At 34.6% G+C, this 16,790-nt stretch overlaps 1 protein-coding gene across 3 annotated transcripts in view; it reads left to right on the top strand.

The window, feature by feature from the left end:
• Nucleotides 1-16,790, top strand: part of LOC149799332 (fibronectin type-III domain-containing protein 3A-like) — a 264,342-nt gene that overhangs the window by 59,931 nt on the left and 187,621 nt on the right. For all 3 annotated transcript variants that reach the window (XM_089958644.1, XM_089958643.1, XM_089958642.1), the window contains exon 2: nt 15,505-16,073. In XM_089958644.1, coding sequence (XP_089814770.1) covers nt 15,557-16,073 — 517 coding nt within the window. In that variant the 5' untranslated portion in view covers nt 15,505-15,556. The remainder of the gene's footprint in view (nt 1-15,504; nt 16,074-16,790) is intronic.

Here is a 16,790-nt window from a genome sequence, read left to right as displayed (position 1 = left end):
TTATATTTATTTGCATTCCAATGAACAAGCTACAGAACACTGTAATGTTGATCTTAATTTGCAAACATGTTAACTCAGATGTAAGAAAATAGTTTTGTCACCAGATCTGGTTGGAGTTTCTCAAGGATATTGTAGACAGTTTCAATACTTGGCAGTTAAAAAGATGAAATGGACTAATATTGGATTCCAGGAAACTTTTTGGGACCTTGTGAATTAGTGTAAAGCCAATTAGCATATACCCAAAATTGAATGAACAGTGGTTGGTAAATTTAGGATGATCTGAATATTGTACATGATAATAACATTGACAGTTGGCTGGGTGACAGGATATGAGACCTAAATGTCATAGATAAGCTTCATGTGCACCTGTAAATTCACTAGATGCCTGAGACCATTGCCAGTACATTGGTGCTGGCACAAGTTAGGGTTGGAGTGAATTTCATTGCTGCATGCAGTGTCTCCTTTGGTCATAAAATAGTAGTGAAACAAGCTATATGTGGTTACCTCTATGTACTATATGCCTGTATTAATTGGTCAGGTATAAATTTAGTGCACATTTACCAGGATATATAGGTCACCCCCCCCCACCCACCCCGCATAAAGGCAAACTTTTCTGCTAGTTCCATGGGTGACCTTTTAAGATAGGTTAGACTGTACGTTCTGTCCCACCCATTTTGTTGCCTTTAATGTGGTACCAAAGGTGGCATGCAGTGGGATGTTTAAATGTTATAAGTGGACTACCCACTTTATTTGATTAGATTGAATGATGAAATCGTGATGTCGACATCTTAGTTTTGTATCTGCAATAGCTGCGTTGCTTAATAGCTTCTTGTCTCGTGTACGTGAGGATGATTATTGCAGGGGTTTTGTAAGGCTTTGACGTCAGTCCTTATCAGAAATAAAGAGTGTTGTTTAGGGTTATATTTTGTGAGGTGTGATTTCAATTTGTAATAGACAAAAATAAAAAATGTGTAAACATATCTCAACATAGCTTTTGATGAACAAGGCAATTTGATATAATGCATTCTTAAATTAAGTAGAATAATGATTTGTTTAAATTTTTGATATAAAGTTCAAAGGTCTTGTAAATTTCCTATAATGCTTGGAGTTTGCACTTAAATTGTCATTTTTGGAGACGTATGACGTATTTCTGTCAATTTTGATGAACTTTTAAACAATAATGGTTTGAATTTATCAGAACCCCATCTTGTGTCATTATTAATATATTTATAGATAATTACAGAATTGATATGTGGAGGCAAATGTTGCAGTGGTAATATCACATCAGATGTGAATAAGTTTAGGTTTTCAAAACAAAGTATTGCTCCCAAGGGGGGCATAGGTGGAGAGGGACTATCTTGTAAATATCATGGACAGTTGAGGGTGTTTTCCATGATAAGATTTGGAGAGGAGAATTATCTTTTAAATTTGATAGACAGTGGGAGATGGGCTTAAAATAGGACATACTTTTTATTTTTTAAAGTTTTAATCAGGCATGTGACCTGGGGATTTTATTTCTGGATTTCACATAGTATTTTTAGCTCTGCTGGTCAGAGACCAGAAAAGCTTATGGGATGTTGTGTTGTCCATTGTCCATCATCTGTGATGGGATGGTCTGTTGTCCTTCTGTCCATTAGCACAAGCTTGTTGTTATCACCCCTACTAAATCATTTGGAGTATTGCCATGAAACTTAACATGTACACATTCATCGCAAGGTCTAGATGCTCTTATATGAAACTGGTGTCACTCTGACATATCATATGGGCCCCACATTTGCCATTTTGAAAACTCTTCTTATCACTACTCCTGCTGAAAAGATGTCATGTCAGCTTTTGGGTTTTCACCATTTGATTTATTATGATGTGTAGTTGTTGATCATTAATAAAAATGATCTTGATGTGACTTTTAATGTCGTTACCATCTTGCAAATCTTGTTACTGCTACTTATTCTATTCATATTAACATAGTGATTTAACTAAAGGACTTCTTATGATGTCTAGTTGGTCATGTATAAAAAAAATAGTACTGATCAGAGATGTATATTGTGGCTGCCATGGTAGCAGCTTTAAAATCATTGATTTCTACTCGTAAACATTCTTTTCGTATAAAGACTTTTTATGGTGTCAAGTTGGCCCTAAATGGCGACAGGCAACTAGTTATTTTCTGAGCTCCAAAACCAGCATGTGTGTGGTGGTATATTAAATATTGTATTTCGAAGGAAGAAGGCTGCTGACTAATTAGAAGAAGCCTATATATGGGTTAATTGTATTTAGTGGTGTGCATGAATCTTCAACCATTTTAATTTTATTGCTGTTGCCACAGAGATGCTACCAAAGTCAGATGGGTAGACCTGAATATGTTGTTGATCTAGGTTTTAATGCCATTTTTCAGCACATGATAGGCTATACATGGTGGCCAGTATAAATAGTGGAGGAAGAACCTTGGAAAACCCTGGAAAGAACTACTGACCTCAGAGAAGCTGTTGGATATCTTTCTCACATACTGACATTAGCTGAGCCTGAGACTCGAACCTAGACCTTGACAAGCTTAATTTTATAGCTTTCATATACAAGGACATTTTTACAAGAATGAGGCATGCAGCATACTAATGTCATCTTTTTAAAAGTTTCTTCTTGGATAGATCATTCATACGATTTGTGTTTTTCGAGTCCTACTAAGAAAATAAAGCAATTTGGCAAGACATTAACATTATGATTTTTGGGAATTTATTTTAATTTAGTTTTCTGTGCCCAAATGAAATGGCTCTGATCTGATATCCATTATTATGAGGTTTTGACAGAAAATCTTTTTTATGATATCTAGTTGGTCCTGAAGGAAAACAGTGCAGATCTTTCATCAGTATAGGCTCAGTTACTGCCATCTTGATAATCTTGTTATTACTCCATCATCTGAATGGATAGTTATATTGACAAATGGGTTTTAACTAATATTTGTTCCTAATGAAAATGTTGCTGATATTACATCTAACATAGCCACCATGATGAACATCTTGAATGTCTTTCATTATTTAGAAATATCATAGATACTTTTAAGACTTGTCATTAAAGAAACAATCTTGTCATGGATTATCCAGAAATCTGCTAAATCATGTGGGTTTTTTTTAAAATTAACAGTTCATCTTATTATCGGTGTTTTGTCACAATTTAACCTTTTATTAAGAAAGTTAAGTGGGAACAAACTTATTTTCAATACTACATTATTTAACAGTATTGTTTGCCTTAATCCTGTTTTTCACAAATTTCCCATAATTTCAGTTTGGTACAGTTGTACTATTAATAGTAATAGTTGCATTTTACAGTCACATTCATGTGACCCACCCATATTGGGAAACTTAATGTTTCATGTTAGACATTTTAGATGTCATTCTTTCAATGAGAGTTGTTATTCTTTGTTATTATGATTTTACATTTGGGACATTTTTAACATATTTTTGTTCAGTTTAGCTGGAATGTGATATGCAGAACTAATTGTTACTGAGTATTCTACCATTGCTGATCAAACAGATACAAGTTTCCTATGTTGGCTTAACCTCTTATGTTGTTAGTTTCACTTCCTTTGTGGTTATATGAAGATATGTACATTAACTATGTGTTTGCTGTTTAGTTTTTGAAGAATAAGACAACCTTTTCAGAAAATCCTTCTTTAAGTCTAGAGCATGAAACCTCACTTTTGGTTGGTAAATATAGTTTTTTCCCTTTGTGGGACAAACATCTTAGGGAAAATTGTTTTCAGGGAAGAGCCATTGTAACTTTCAGAACTATTCTGAAAATTGCCCATAACATTGATCTGTGTGCATATTTTATAGGTGGGTGTCAACAACAAGGAAGTACACTCAGTTTGTGAAATATGCAGAATATTTGCACTGCTTGGATAAGTCCATTGTTTGCATTGTGCAGTACATGTTCCGACTTGGCTATTTACAGTTGTCTGTAGGTTTTTGTTGTTTGGGTTTTTTTCATGGTGAGTCACATGGACTAGTGCTTGCATGCATGTGCATGCAGAGGGTAGTATTTAATAGAGGAGTGCAGTACCAATTTTATCAGATGATCGGTTTGGAAAATCCTTTGCTATAAATAACTTTCCAGGGAATGTTTTGGAGGCTTTAGTAGGTGTATTTTTATATATTGTTACTTAGTACTTTTTAAGTGGTGTAAACTGGGATAAATTAGTTTTCTGTGTGACAACCAGGTTGAAAGTTCTATTCAGATTTATAGATTGCAGTACTTTGTACTATATCAGCCTAAAAAGTTTGAAGAAGAAAATATCACGCTAGGAACATACAGGAATTTTGTTTACTTTTGTGAAATAAGGTAAATGAGTACGCTCTATTCAGTAAGCCCATTTGGAGTTATTTTGATTCAGTCAGTGATATCAACTGTTACAGTCTTTTATATTTATTTTCTTGGGTATTGTTTATGTGTCCTTGGGGTACCAAAGATAAAAGCAATGGTCAGTAGTACATGGTACAGACTACAGTAAACACTGCTACAGGTTATGTCAAATTGTGTAATACTCGTGAACAGAGAAATTGTATACTGTATTTAGCCATGAGCAGTATGCAACTCGCTGTGGGTTCCCTTTCCTTGGTATGATAACAACACTACCACCATGATGTAAATTTGGTGGTAAAATGCCACCTGGACAAAATTTACAGTACTGTTTGAAAACTTTATGACATTTAATTGATATTGTATTTAATGTGGTCTTTGATCTTATCTGGCTTTGATGCAGAAAATGAAATTTTATGTAATATTTTAGAGAAAAAACCCAGGATTCTTTGCTTGCAGTGATGGAACACAAGACCAATGACACTGTTAGGTTGCTCATGGCAGATATGATAATGTAACAGTGATGTCACAGTGTAATGCATTAGACTGGCTCTTTTTCCATCATATTTGATGGGATTTCAGTGCCAGTAATGTGAATGATATTAAGACTCGGACAATGCACCAAGATGAAAGACTGAAGGGTCAGAACATTATTAAGGCAGTGGTATACTGTATTTGATGTAATATGTACAAGCAGCTTCATAAATACACTTTCCCCTGTTTGGTCAACTCTCCTAATAACCATTTTCAATGCGTGTTCACAATCATGCCATACCATATAAGAAAGCTGGTACTAAAACTTGCCAGATCATTGCATTTTGTTTTGAACTTAGTGCTGTGTATACCTGGTGGTACCTTACGCTTCAGCTTTTAGGGTTAAATCAGTTTTAAAAAGTGGATCTTGCCTGTGTTGTATTCATTATGACAGTGTTGGAAGAGAGAATGCACCTCCAAAGTGAATAGCGCTCGGATAGCCAAAGGAAGCTAACTCTTCTGATAACATTAAATGTTGCTTGTTAAAAACAAAAAAGCCAACAAAATAAAAAGTATTATTTTTAGTATTATTATTAGTTTACATTACACTGGTAAATATTAAGATAAAACCCTAAAGTTTAATATTTTTTATTTATTTACTAATTCATTTTCAGCTCAGCTAATCAATGGCCATGTGAGCTTCTATTATGGCCCAGTGTTTTGTTGTCTCTTGTCAGTCGTCTGTTTTCTATTTTTCATCCACACTAGTTTTTGAACACTCTGGAGGCTTTATAATAGTTAAATTTTTATCCTACTTCATATGTATTATGTAAGTTTATGTCAAGATCTTGGATGAGTTTGATTTTGACTGACATTAATCTGGTGATCTTGCATCTGATTGGGTGATGTTTTAGCTGCTACAGAGGCTATATTTCTAACCCAGTTTTGATTTGTTATATAAGCTTGTATTATTAAGACCTCAGATGGCTTCAGCAGCTAGTGACATTCATGCACATTATTTGGGTGTTTGTGTATCTGAATGGCAGAGTTGTAAACACTGTACAGGTCATTCTGATGAAGTTTAGAAAATTAGCAGTTATTTGAGATGGTTCAGCTTAGGCCCAGGACAGTAGTCCTGAACCTTGTCCAACTTCTGGATAATCCAGAAAATTTAAAGACATATTAGTGAATGACCGCTGCATGACTCCGAATGATAATCAATGCATTTTTGTATATGTGACAAGGACATGTAATTGTGAACTAAATACTAACTTAATCTTTTTTAATTGTATCTTTTATTTAGAAAATGGACAAAACTGAAGAAAAAAAATGAAAGTTTAATTTTAACAGTAAAAAAAAATGGGATTTATTCATTATTTGCAAGGCGCATTAATTATCTGCCTTCCTGCCATTAAGACTTTACTGTTGTGATTTATAACATTATTTACTTCCTTGCACATGAGTCACCATATATTTTGTTTCAGTAGAATAATAATGTACTTGGAGAATTGCCATGAAACCATTTACATTCATTCATCCCATGGTTTAGTTGGTCCTGACCATGATCTAGCTAACCCTGAATGAACATGCTGCCACTTGAAGATCCAGTATGGTGAACACAGTGGCCATAATTAAAATATTGTTATTCCTACTTCTCCTGAATGGATGATCATATCAACATGGGGTTTTCATTAAAAGAAAATGGCACCAATCTTATATCCAATATGGTGGCCATTGCAGCCATCTTGAAAACTTTGTTATTGCTAATCCACCAGAATGGAAAATCATATCAGCATGGGGTTCTCACCTGAAGATTCTTATGATGATGGTCTTAAAGAAATGACATCAAGGTCATCTTGAAAATCTTTTTATTGCTACTCCTTGTGAAAGGTCAGACATGAAGACATTATAGTTTTCATTGAGTTTTTTTGCTGTATGGTTCGTCCTAAATGAAAATGATGCCAATGTGATATTCAGTATGGCCACTATCACTACTGTAAAACATAAATGAGTTATCAAGATCTTGGATGATTTCAGTTATGAGCAACAGAGTTTGCACATATATTATGCATTTATCTTTGGAAATAATTATTTTGAAGATATATTAAAATAAATAAAGCAAACATATTATAAAGTGTGGCCCCAGGTGACCTGGCGGTTGAAGGTGTTTGCCTTTTTAGATCACTGACATTGCACCTGTGCCCTAGTGGGTTCAAGTCCTGAGCATGGCCAGTTTCAGTATATGAGAAAGCTTCCTGTGAGTTAGTGGTTCTTTCCAGGGTTTTTCTGTGATCTTCCTCTACCAAATATACTGCTCACCATATTATAGCCTATCATGTGCTGAAAAATGGGCATAAACCGAGAACAGCAACAACGTAATATAATGTTCGGGAGACAATTTACATAAGCGTTCTTACAAAACTAAACAAGCCTGCTACGTGAAATGGTAAATTATTGCAGTAGGTGAGCAGTATCATGGCATAGCTATCTTGTTTTGTTTGTTTATAGTGACACTCCCTTATAATGAAGTACATGATAACATTATTTTACTATCTATTAATGAAAGGGGATGTACGACCATGCATTCATTATAACAGGAGAAGTGCTGTAATAAAGAGCCTTAAAGTGAGGCAGATCTGTACATATTTATGAAATACCTCTTCAGTAGAAATATATACTTGACAAATTAACCACACATGTCATGTTTATGTATTGAGAGGTTAAACCCTCCTTCCACGTTCTGTAAAGTCAACATCATTTGCAATAAACGAAAATGGGTGGTCTTACAGGTTTACAAAAAGTTATACAGATATAAATTTTTTTACAAAGATACCAGATAATGTAGACTTTGAACTCACATTACAAAATACAGCGGGATGAACATAATTGTTGAGACCCATCTTTTGTAGGCTAAGAGTTACCTGTTGCTGTAACCAGAGTTTATGTCCGATTTAAGACCTTCTGGCCTGAGATCTAAAGCAAACTAGTCCGAGCTGCACATGTGAATCTTTGTTAAAAGCAGGATAAGATTGAGATCTGGTAGTGTGGAATAGGTAGGAACAAAGGTATATGTGCTATAATGCAATTAATTTGCTTTTGTCTTTTCACTGACCTCAGTCTGTGTAAATTGCCTTAATCATACTGATGGTTCACATCATTGTTGTTGGATAATATCGCTGTAATACAACATTGGTTTATGTGGCATGTAGTGTTTAGGTGGTTTGGCCTTTCACTGTTAACACATTAACCCCTGGCGAGGAGTTTAAGTGGCAGGAAGTAGTAGCCGACTGCCCAGCTCTGTAGCGTCAAGGTCATGTATGATACACTAAAGTGGGTGGTATTATAGAAAGGTAGACAGATGTAGCTCTACAATAATACCAAAAAATCTGGAATTTCTAGTTGCACTACAAAATACAGAGGGAAAAACCTCATTTTTTGGACCTAATTTTTTTTCTACCCAAAATTCGCCTGTGGTCAGAATCCAATTTTGTGTCTGGATTTTAGACTTTTTGGTCTCAGATCTAAGGCAGAGAACCTTTGCAAAAAGTAGGATAAGATGGGCATTTGGAATAAAGAGTGGTCTTGATACGAAAATAATGGGTCTGTTAAGCAAAAAGAGAAAGAAAAGAACTCCAGCTTTTTCCCTTTTGCTCATGCATGAGCCAAATAGCCAATGAAAAACGATGTTTCTAACTCAACTAGGCAGTATGTTATTGGAAGATCACCTGGAAGTTAGTGTTTTAGGGTGTATTCAGAAATAGCTTTCAAAATGTGTTTCCTACTCAAATTGTAGACAAAAACAACAAAAACCTACAGGGGTTAATGTGTTAACAAGGAGTTAGATATTTCTGTACATTGTCATTTGACATTAATGCATGGACATATTGCTAGAGAATCCTAAATAGCAGGAAGAAGACAAATGTTTTGTGTGGTTAAATTTAAGGGTTAAAAACATTCTCAAATGTGCAAGATATTTTAAAATCCCTTGTAATTTTTCATAAACGTTTTATTATCTTTTTTATATGCAAAAACAAAATTCAGGTTGAAGCAAAACACTGGACAAGCAACAATTTTGCATATTTTTTCACTGACAGTTATCCCAAAAATGCTTAAGGATTTTTTTAAAAAATGCATTCAAATTAGACTAAACTGTTTAAACTTGGGCAATTTAATCCAAAGTTGTTAGTGTATGCTTTTTCTCCTGACCAAAATAGCCATGTTTACAGTATCTTGACAGACAATGTGTTTTCCTGCCTACATCTGTTGTTTATATACCAACCATACAAATGAAAGACCCCTCCTCTTTCACCAACATCTGGAGTTTCTGAATATTGTGACCAGTGTGGACTTAATTTCATTCATAGGTGACAGTAATATGCATCACTTTAATTACATATGATTGTTACTATTTCTTTGAATATTTTTACACTTTTGCTGGACCTAATCTTGAAAGCATGATTCAGTACCTTTGCATGCTGCTTGCTACCTGTGGTTAGTTTTGGTTTGTAAGCAAGTTATATCTCATAAATGCAATGTAATGTAATGTAATTAACTAATATAGATTGCATATACAACTATCATATAACATAATATTTTTGAGTTATAGAGACAATGTCTTTTCTTAAAGGAGTAAAATTTGGTCTTGCAACCATGGTTCATTTTCTGTAAATATAGTTAAAAAAAAATGAGCTTTAAAAAAAACTTATTCCAACTGACCACCTCAGTTGTTTGCTCTAAAGTTCATTTACCAGAAGTGCTTAAAGTTGGCCTGTTGTTTGTCATCATTTGTCTGTTCACTCATTTGCAGAGATTTGTTATTGCTAATCTTTTTGGAGGATTTCCATGCAACATTTCATACACATTCATTACACGGTCTAATTGGTCAGAAGTGAAAATACTACCAATTGGACATGCAATATGTCCACTATAGCAACCATATTGATAATTTTTTTATAGCTACTCCTCCTGGATCATGCTGACATAGTTTTCATCTAACGAGTTCTTATGAGGACTATTTGGTCCTAAATGAAAATGGTGCCACTCTTACATACAATATGATATCACCTTGAAAATCTTGTTATTACTATTTTTTGTTGATGGGGATTTCACAAGGAGACTTTTTGAGATGTCTAGTTGGGTCAGAATGAAAATGATGCAGATCTAACAGCTAGTAAAGACACTTTGGCAACCATCTCGGAGGTCTTGTTACAGCTATTCCTCTTAAATGCATGGTGATGTTGAAATGGGGCTTTCACCGAAGACTTTTTGGTTCTACATGATGCTTCTGATACTAAATCCAACATAGCCAATATGATAATCGTCTTGTAAATCTTGTTATGGTTACTTCTGAGGTGCCAATCCATTATCTAATATATTCTCCATGGTGGCGATTTTGAAATTCTTGTTATGGAGTGCCAATCCTACATCCAGTATGCCCACCACTTAACTCATAAACTGAAGAAACTCATCTTTGATTCCTGGAATTTAATCTCATTTTGTAGAGCATCATTCCGTTCAAGGGACTCTTGTTTTTAGGATGAAACTAGAAACACATAGTATTTCTTGAGGACCAGTATCTTGAGGATTCAGACCTGGTCTTATAGCACAAGTTTGGTGTTTTGCAATGTGCAGAACAATATCCTGTCAAAGTTTTAAAAATGCAATTAGTTCCAAACCACAGAGTAAAAGAGCCAGTTTATTTAATATGAGAGGTCTGATAAATAATGACTAAAACCGACTGAGGTATGTAATATTTGCAAAGTATATAATATTTGCAAAGTTAGAAATTCCTCCGAAAATAATGATAATCTTTGTAAGGAGTGATGGTGTATGCAAAAGAGTCGAACCAATTAGGTGATACTGTAGGCTCATACATGGGTTGCCATGTGCAAAAACACTGGTGCACAAATTTAGGTTTGATATTCATTATACACCTTGACCAAATGTTATGTTATATTTTATTTTGTTGTACTTCATGCTAACATTTATTTGGAAGGTTAATTGTCTTAGTTTTTTGTGTGTGCAATTCTTCAGTTTTACAGTAATAGATTTTACTTTTAGCTGGCATCATATAACCACTAATGTGCTTAGGTACCATTAAGCATTACTGCATGCACACATACTGAAGTTTTCAAAGTCCTTCTCAAGTGCTCTTGCCAGTATACCATGTATACATGTACATGTACTAGCTATTTTTTCATTATCAGATCCAAAATACATAAATTATATACCGCATACTCCTAACAAGGAACTTTACATAGAAACGTTTGCACTGTACTAAACTTACACGAGTAATCCTAGTGTCTGAGAATGCTTGACATCATAAAATCGTTTGTCAAACCAGCTAAAACTGACTTGATCATGTAATAATTTTGTAATTGATTTAGCTTGGTGCTGTCATTATATAGAAGGCTCGTTAAAGAACATTTCAATGTCATTATCATCATTTCTTTATTTTCTTATTGAGTGAATTCTAATTAACTGTCATAATATCATCTTGAATACCAGAAATACATTTTAATAATTTATGCAGTTTTTATAAATTCATTGAGCAGTATTATTTTTATGTCCCAGCCATATCTTTGCAAGGGCACACATAGTGTTAGCCATGTCCATCTATCTCATTATGTTCAATCACTTTCTGTATTGTTTCTATAAATAATTTTTAAAGCATCTCATGGATTGAAGCCAGATGTTGCGTTAGGCTTGTCATTGTGAAAACCTAGGACAAGTTTAATTTTCATCATTTTCCAGAAGATTTTAATGTAGTTATAGCTGCTGTTCAGCTTGGAACTTTCCCCTTCAGTTCCCCTTCCCTATCATATCGGTGGGGGCAGTGTTTTATGAATACATTTCTAGTCCTAACAAACACTGAGTCATCATTATTTCCAGACAACTGAATTGTTCCAGGCCGTTCATATCATGCATTAATATTGCATGATTGTTGTGTAACTGTACAGTTTACAAATTGTCAGGTTCCCATTTAAATCAATAAATGTAGACCTGCTTTCTGTATCTAAATTTTGCATTGTGTGGTCATATAATCAGCATTATGCATACAATATTCACTACATAATTATTGATCTGTCATGATTTTCTTACCCATGGGGTTTAAAAATGTGGGATGCTTAGAAACTAGTTGGTTTTTCTTGGCTGCTTTATTTATTTAGTAGAAAATTCATCAAAATGTATTTGAATGATTTTGAGTAACTTAATTGGTATTGTTTCTAGTTTTGGGGTGATGTTATTTGGGTAGGATTTTATGTTGATAACATTAAGATGGCAATTTAAAATACATAGGCAGAGAGCTCAGTTTGTTTAACATACATCAACAGGTTTTCAGGTGTGGCGAGTTCTTTAATTGGATTGTTTCTTTTATATATCACAGCCTCTATGTCAATGGGGCTGTATAGTAATCCTTTTGTCTATCCATCCTTCTTTCTGGCACTCGTTATTGTGCAACTAGTTCTGTTGTTTTCAATGGATTACCATTAAACTTCGTAAATATTATGGTCATCACCTGCGGCGGTGTGGTCTAAAGCGCTTACCATTATGATCACTGCCATCTCACCTCTGTGTGAGTTCAAGTCTTGGGCTCAGCCAGTGTGTGGGTATGTGAGAAAGGTTGCCAGTGGCTCCTCATGGGGTGTGTGGTTTCTTTCCGTGGTTTTCCCTGTTTCTTCCTCCACCATATCTACTGGCCGCCATGTATAACCCATCTTGTGCTGAAAAATGGTGTTAAATCCTATAACAACAACATTTCATTCTAGTGATTTTCATTACAGGACCATGAGTACATTTTTCACATGTTTATTAACAGCATTTTTTTTTGTTATTTGATGGGAAGATGTGTTGGTTAGGACAGCTACTGCCAGCTTCTCATGAATGCCCCATTTTCTCGGTATACATAAGCATCATTATTCAAATAACTATTTGACATATTTTACTTGACTGAAGGACAAATAAGCCAGTGTAGTTTGCTAAATGTTTGATCGAACCGTGCAGCAACATCATATTTTAAACTACAGCAGTTGTCGAAAATTATTATAAATATCATAAGATAATGTAAAATGAGTCATATTTAATAACACATTTACACAGTTGATGCTTACTATATGTCAATTTGATTTACATGCTTTGATTACAATGCTATTTATAATGAAGAAATAACATTCAGTTTGCACCACTGTTCTTGTTTTTATGCAACCACAGGTGCTATGGGCTGTGACTCCTATGCAGCACACATGTATTATGTGTATTAATTTATTTGAAAATTATGCATAAATAACCATTACTTGAAAACTTAGAGGTATAATTTCCCCAAGAACTTCCTTAATTTAGAAGTAATGGGAAAATTATTTTCAATTTAATGCCAATGTGAGATTTATGCCATAACCTCAGGAGTTCATATATGGCAATAATGGAGCATCATCTGTATATATCCCAGCCTCTAGTGGTGGGAGTACATAGATAAAGCAACAGCATCATCAAAGAAGAATTCTGCTATAAGAAGCTTTAAACTTTTGCAATAAATTGTCAACTTATTATAAACATTAAGAAAGAAAAACATTTAAGGGTGATTTGAAAGTGAGTTAAAGTGGGACAAGCATTGTTTTTATCAGTAGATCTCTATCAAGTAAAATAACTTTATTTAGTAAAACTTAGAAATAACTACCCATGCAAACTAGAATAATGCACTGCAGCATGTACAGTTGCCAGTTATTAGCAACTGTTTGACAGTATGAGGAAACTGCAGAAAGTCAGAAAAAATAAACAAGATACAATTGTTGTTGTTGTGGGGTTTAACGCCATTTTTCAGCACATGATAGGCTATACATGGCGGCCAGTATTAATGGTAGAGGAAGAACCCAGGAAAACCCCGGAAAGAACCACTGACCCATGAGAAGCTACTGGCAAGCTTTCTCAAATACCCACATTGGCTGCATCCAAGACTCGAACCGGCACAGACAGAGGTGAGATGGCAGTGATCCGTAATGGAGAGCTCTTTAGACTACTCTGCCACTCGGAGTAAACAAGATACAAAGAGAGTAGCTCACCTAATTTTGGATGCTGCTTTTGACTCACCATCTAGCATTCATTTCTGTGAACTGAAATGGCTTCAAATAAATGACAAAATAAACTTTAAATAAATGGCAGAAAAACTTTCAAAAGTATAAAATTATAATTTGTAGTATGCACCAGTATACAAGAGAAGTTGAAAATGATGAAAATCATGGGTGCTGTGCTTTATGGTTGACCTCACTTGGTCACATGAAATTTCCAAAACCCAATATTGAACACTTTTGATGCAGTTTAAACATTTTGGAACACAGAAATGGAATTCTATGCCCCAATCAGCCACATCTGTAAAGGTTTTAAAGAAAAATGTCTCAAATATTTAAAGTTTGATTTTGATTGATTTCTGCATATCATTATTGTTTGTATATTCTTTTTATTCCAACTGTTTTGTCTTTATGTATGCTAATTTGTGTGTTTTTTATCTGAGTATGATTGATATATTCAGTGTAATGTAAAATTATATCACTAGATTGATCCAATGTTAAATGTTGTGGCTTTACTTTTGCCTGCATGTTTTGTTACTTAGATACATGCATGCAGACTGTTCGAAAGCAGCAGATCTCATAGGAGACCAGATACCTCTGCATTCTGATCGAGCTTCCTTGTTAAATAAAAGACTATTTTTATTACAGTAGGAACTTTTGTTTCCATTGGTATCTCTATCCATTCTTCCATCCTTCCATCATTGAATTTCATGAATACTACACAGTATTTGATGGGATGCCATGAAACTTGGCAAATATTATGGTAATCAGTTAATCATTTTGTTCTGGCAATTTTTGATTGAACTGTTGTACTGGTTGACTTGGAGCTGGCTTTAGTATACAACAGAAACATGTTAATACAGCTAACCTCAGTTTTTATTTGATTACCATGAAACTTTGTATAAGTTTTGTATATATCAACAAATCACTGTTATCTCACAGTTTTTGTTGAGAATTATTGTCCAGGTTTGTTCTGCAGCCAGATGCAATGCTGTGAATGCATTTTGTTTTGCAGCTTAGTGCAGAATATGTTTATTATCTCTAGATACACATCTTGACAAATCTTTGTACCTACTTGATTTTTTTGTAAGAGTTGTTGCCCTTTTAGATTTCCAACTGGAATCAATACACAGTGTCTTACAGAATTTTGTGAATGTGACTACATTACTCTTGCAGTATTTGTTGGATTGCTGGGAAATGTTAGAACATATTTCTTATATTATGGTCTTTGTCAGAATGTATTTATGTTGACACATCATTGTACTGAACTATTTACAGAAGTGTTTTGCATTTCTTTTACCAATTCTCTAGTTTTAATTCAGGTCTTTTCAAGTTTTGTTTTGAAAAGCACACTTGCCTATGGGAAAGTGAATATTAAAAATGTATACTTGTCCATTTTGATTTTCTCTTTCTCTGTACAAATATCAGATGATGGTATCTGACTTTTTCATTCTGAATGAGTTATGTGCATCAGGATATTTTGTTTGCTCGTGTGAAAATGAACTTAATTAGGAAATGCTCTATAGGAATTTGTAAGTCCTGTAATTCTCATTATATTTTATAGGTTCTAAAAAGTTTGGTTGATAATTCTATGTTGTCTTTTTTTTTGACCATTCAGAAGACTTCTGAAGAGGAGTGAAAGGATTGACGACCTTTTCCAAGAAAGTACAATGTCAGACAGAGATGACAATAATCAAAATAATGATACCTCACAGAGTGTAGATGTGATAGAAAATGGACATTCAAGCCCCACTGACTCACTGAAAAATGATATTGTATCTGACCAGTGTGTTCCAGGTTCACCCACTGGGAGGGATAGTGTGATATACATTTCCCAGCATCCTTTAGGAGAAGGAAATCAATCTCCTCCTAGACATTTTGTGGTTGGTTCACCCACAGCAAATATAAATGTTACAGAAACAACAACTACAGCAACCGGCACTACCACAGCACACCATTCACATCAGAATCAGGGGGAAAATTCACCTCACCGCTTTACAAACTCTCCAAATGCTCACCATTCCCCAGGGCATGGCAGTAGTGGTGAGGCAACTTCCCCTGGGCATTCTTCACCCCCAACCTCTTCCTCCACAGTGGGACATGGTCAGCAGCATGTAGTTCATGTACATATCAACCCAGGGGAGACATTTTCAGTACGAGTTGGGGACCAGCTTCAACACATACAGGGTAAGTTGCTTAATTATTTCTAAAATAGAATAGATATGACAGAATGCCATTTGGTTTCAGCCACCACCTGATCAGGGACCACTTTGCCATACTCTCAGTAGTATGTTTGACCATTTTGGTCCCCCTCCCCTGGCCCAACAAGAAGTCACCTTTTGTTGTGGCCACCATTTCATTCTTGGAGGATTGCAGTACTTTCTGACTTTTCCTTATTATGTTTCCTGTCTTGTCTACAATTTAGATGTGAATAAAGGAAAATACTATTGCCCATGCAACTTCATATTTTTTAAATTATTAATACTTGATTTTAATTAATATTTCAGAAATTTTCAATGCTGTCATGCAGTAGTCTGTCTGATTTTAATGGAGTCATTATTCTCTTGCAGTTGATAGTTTCCTTTTCAGTGTTATTGCGGTATGGTTCATGTCATGCTTTCCTTTTGCACTGGTATATTGCTACTTGATTTTGTTACATGGTGCAAAATTGGCTTTGAGTGAAAGTAAAAATATTAGAGATACATGTGTTGGTTGACTGGTTGATTCATCAAACTGAAGGTGATACATCATAGAAATGACAGTAGACTAACTGACTTGAACAATTTATGGTATCTATAAACAGTAAATTGGGGTCAATGGGACACACCATACCAAAAAAAAGCAATTTACTGTTTTTTGTTACATAACAGTAAAAAATATTTGTTCAGCAAGGCCTGTTGAATA

The sequence above is a fragment of the Sinohyriopsis cumingii genome, chromosome 5 (assembly GCF_028554795.1).
Source record: "Sinohyriopsis cumingii isolate HCF-2022 chromosome 5, ASM2855479v2, whole genome shotgun sequence".
Lineage (NCBI taxonomy): Eukaryota > Metazoa > Mollusca > Bivalvia > Unionida > Unionidae > Sinohyriopsis > Sinohyriopsis cumingii.
Note: the sequence above shows the minus strand (reverse complement) of the source record. Positions and strands in the feature narration are given on the sequence as shown.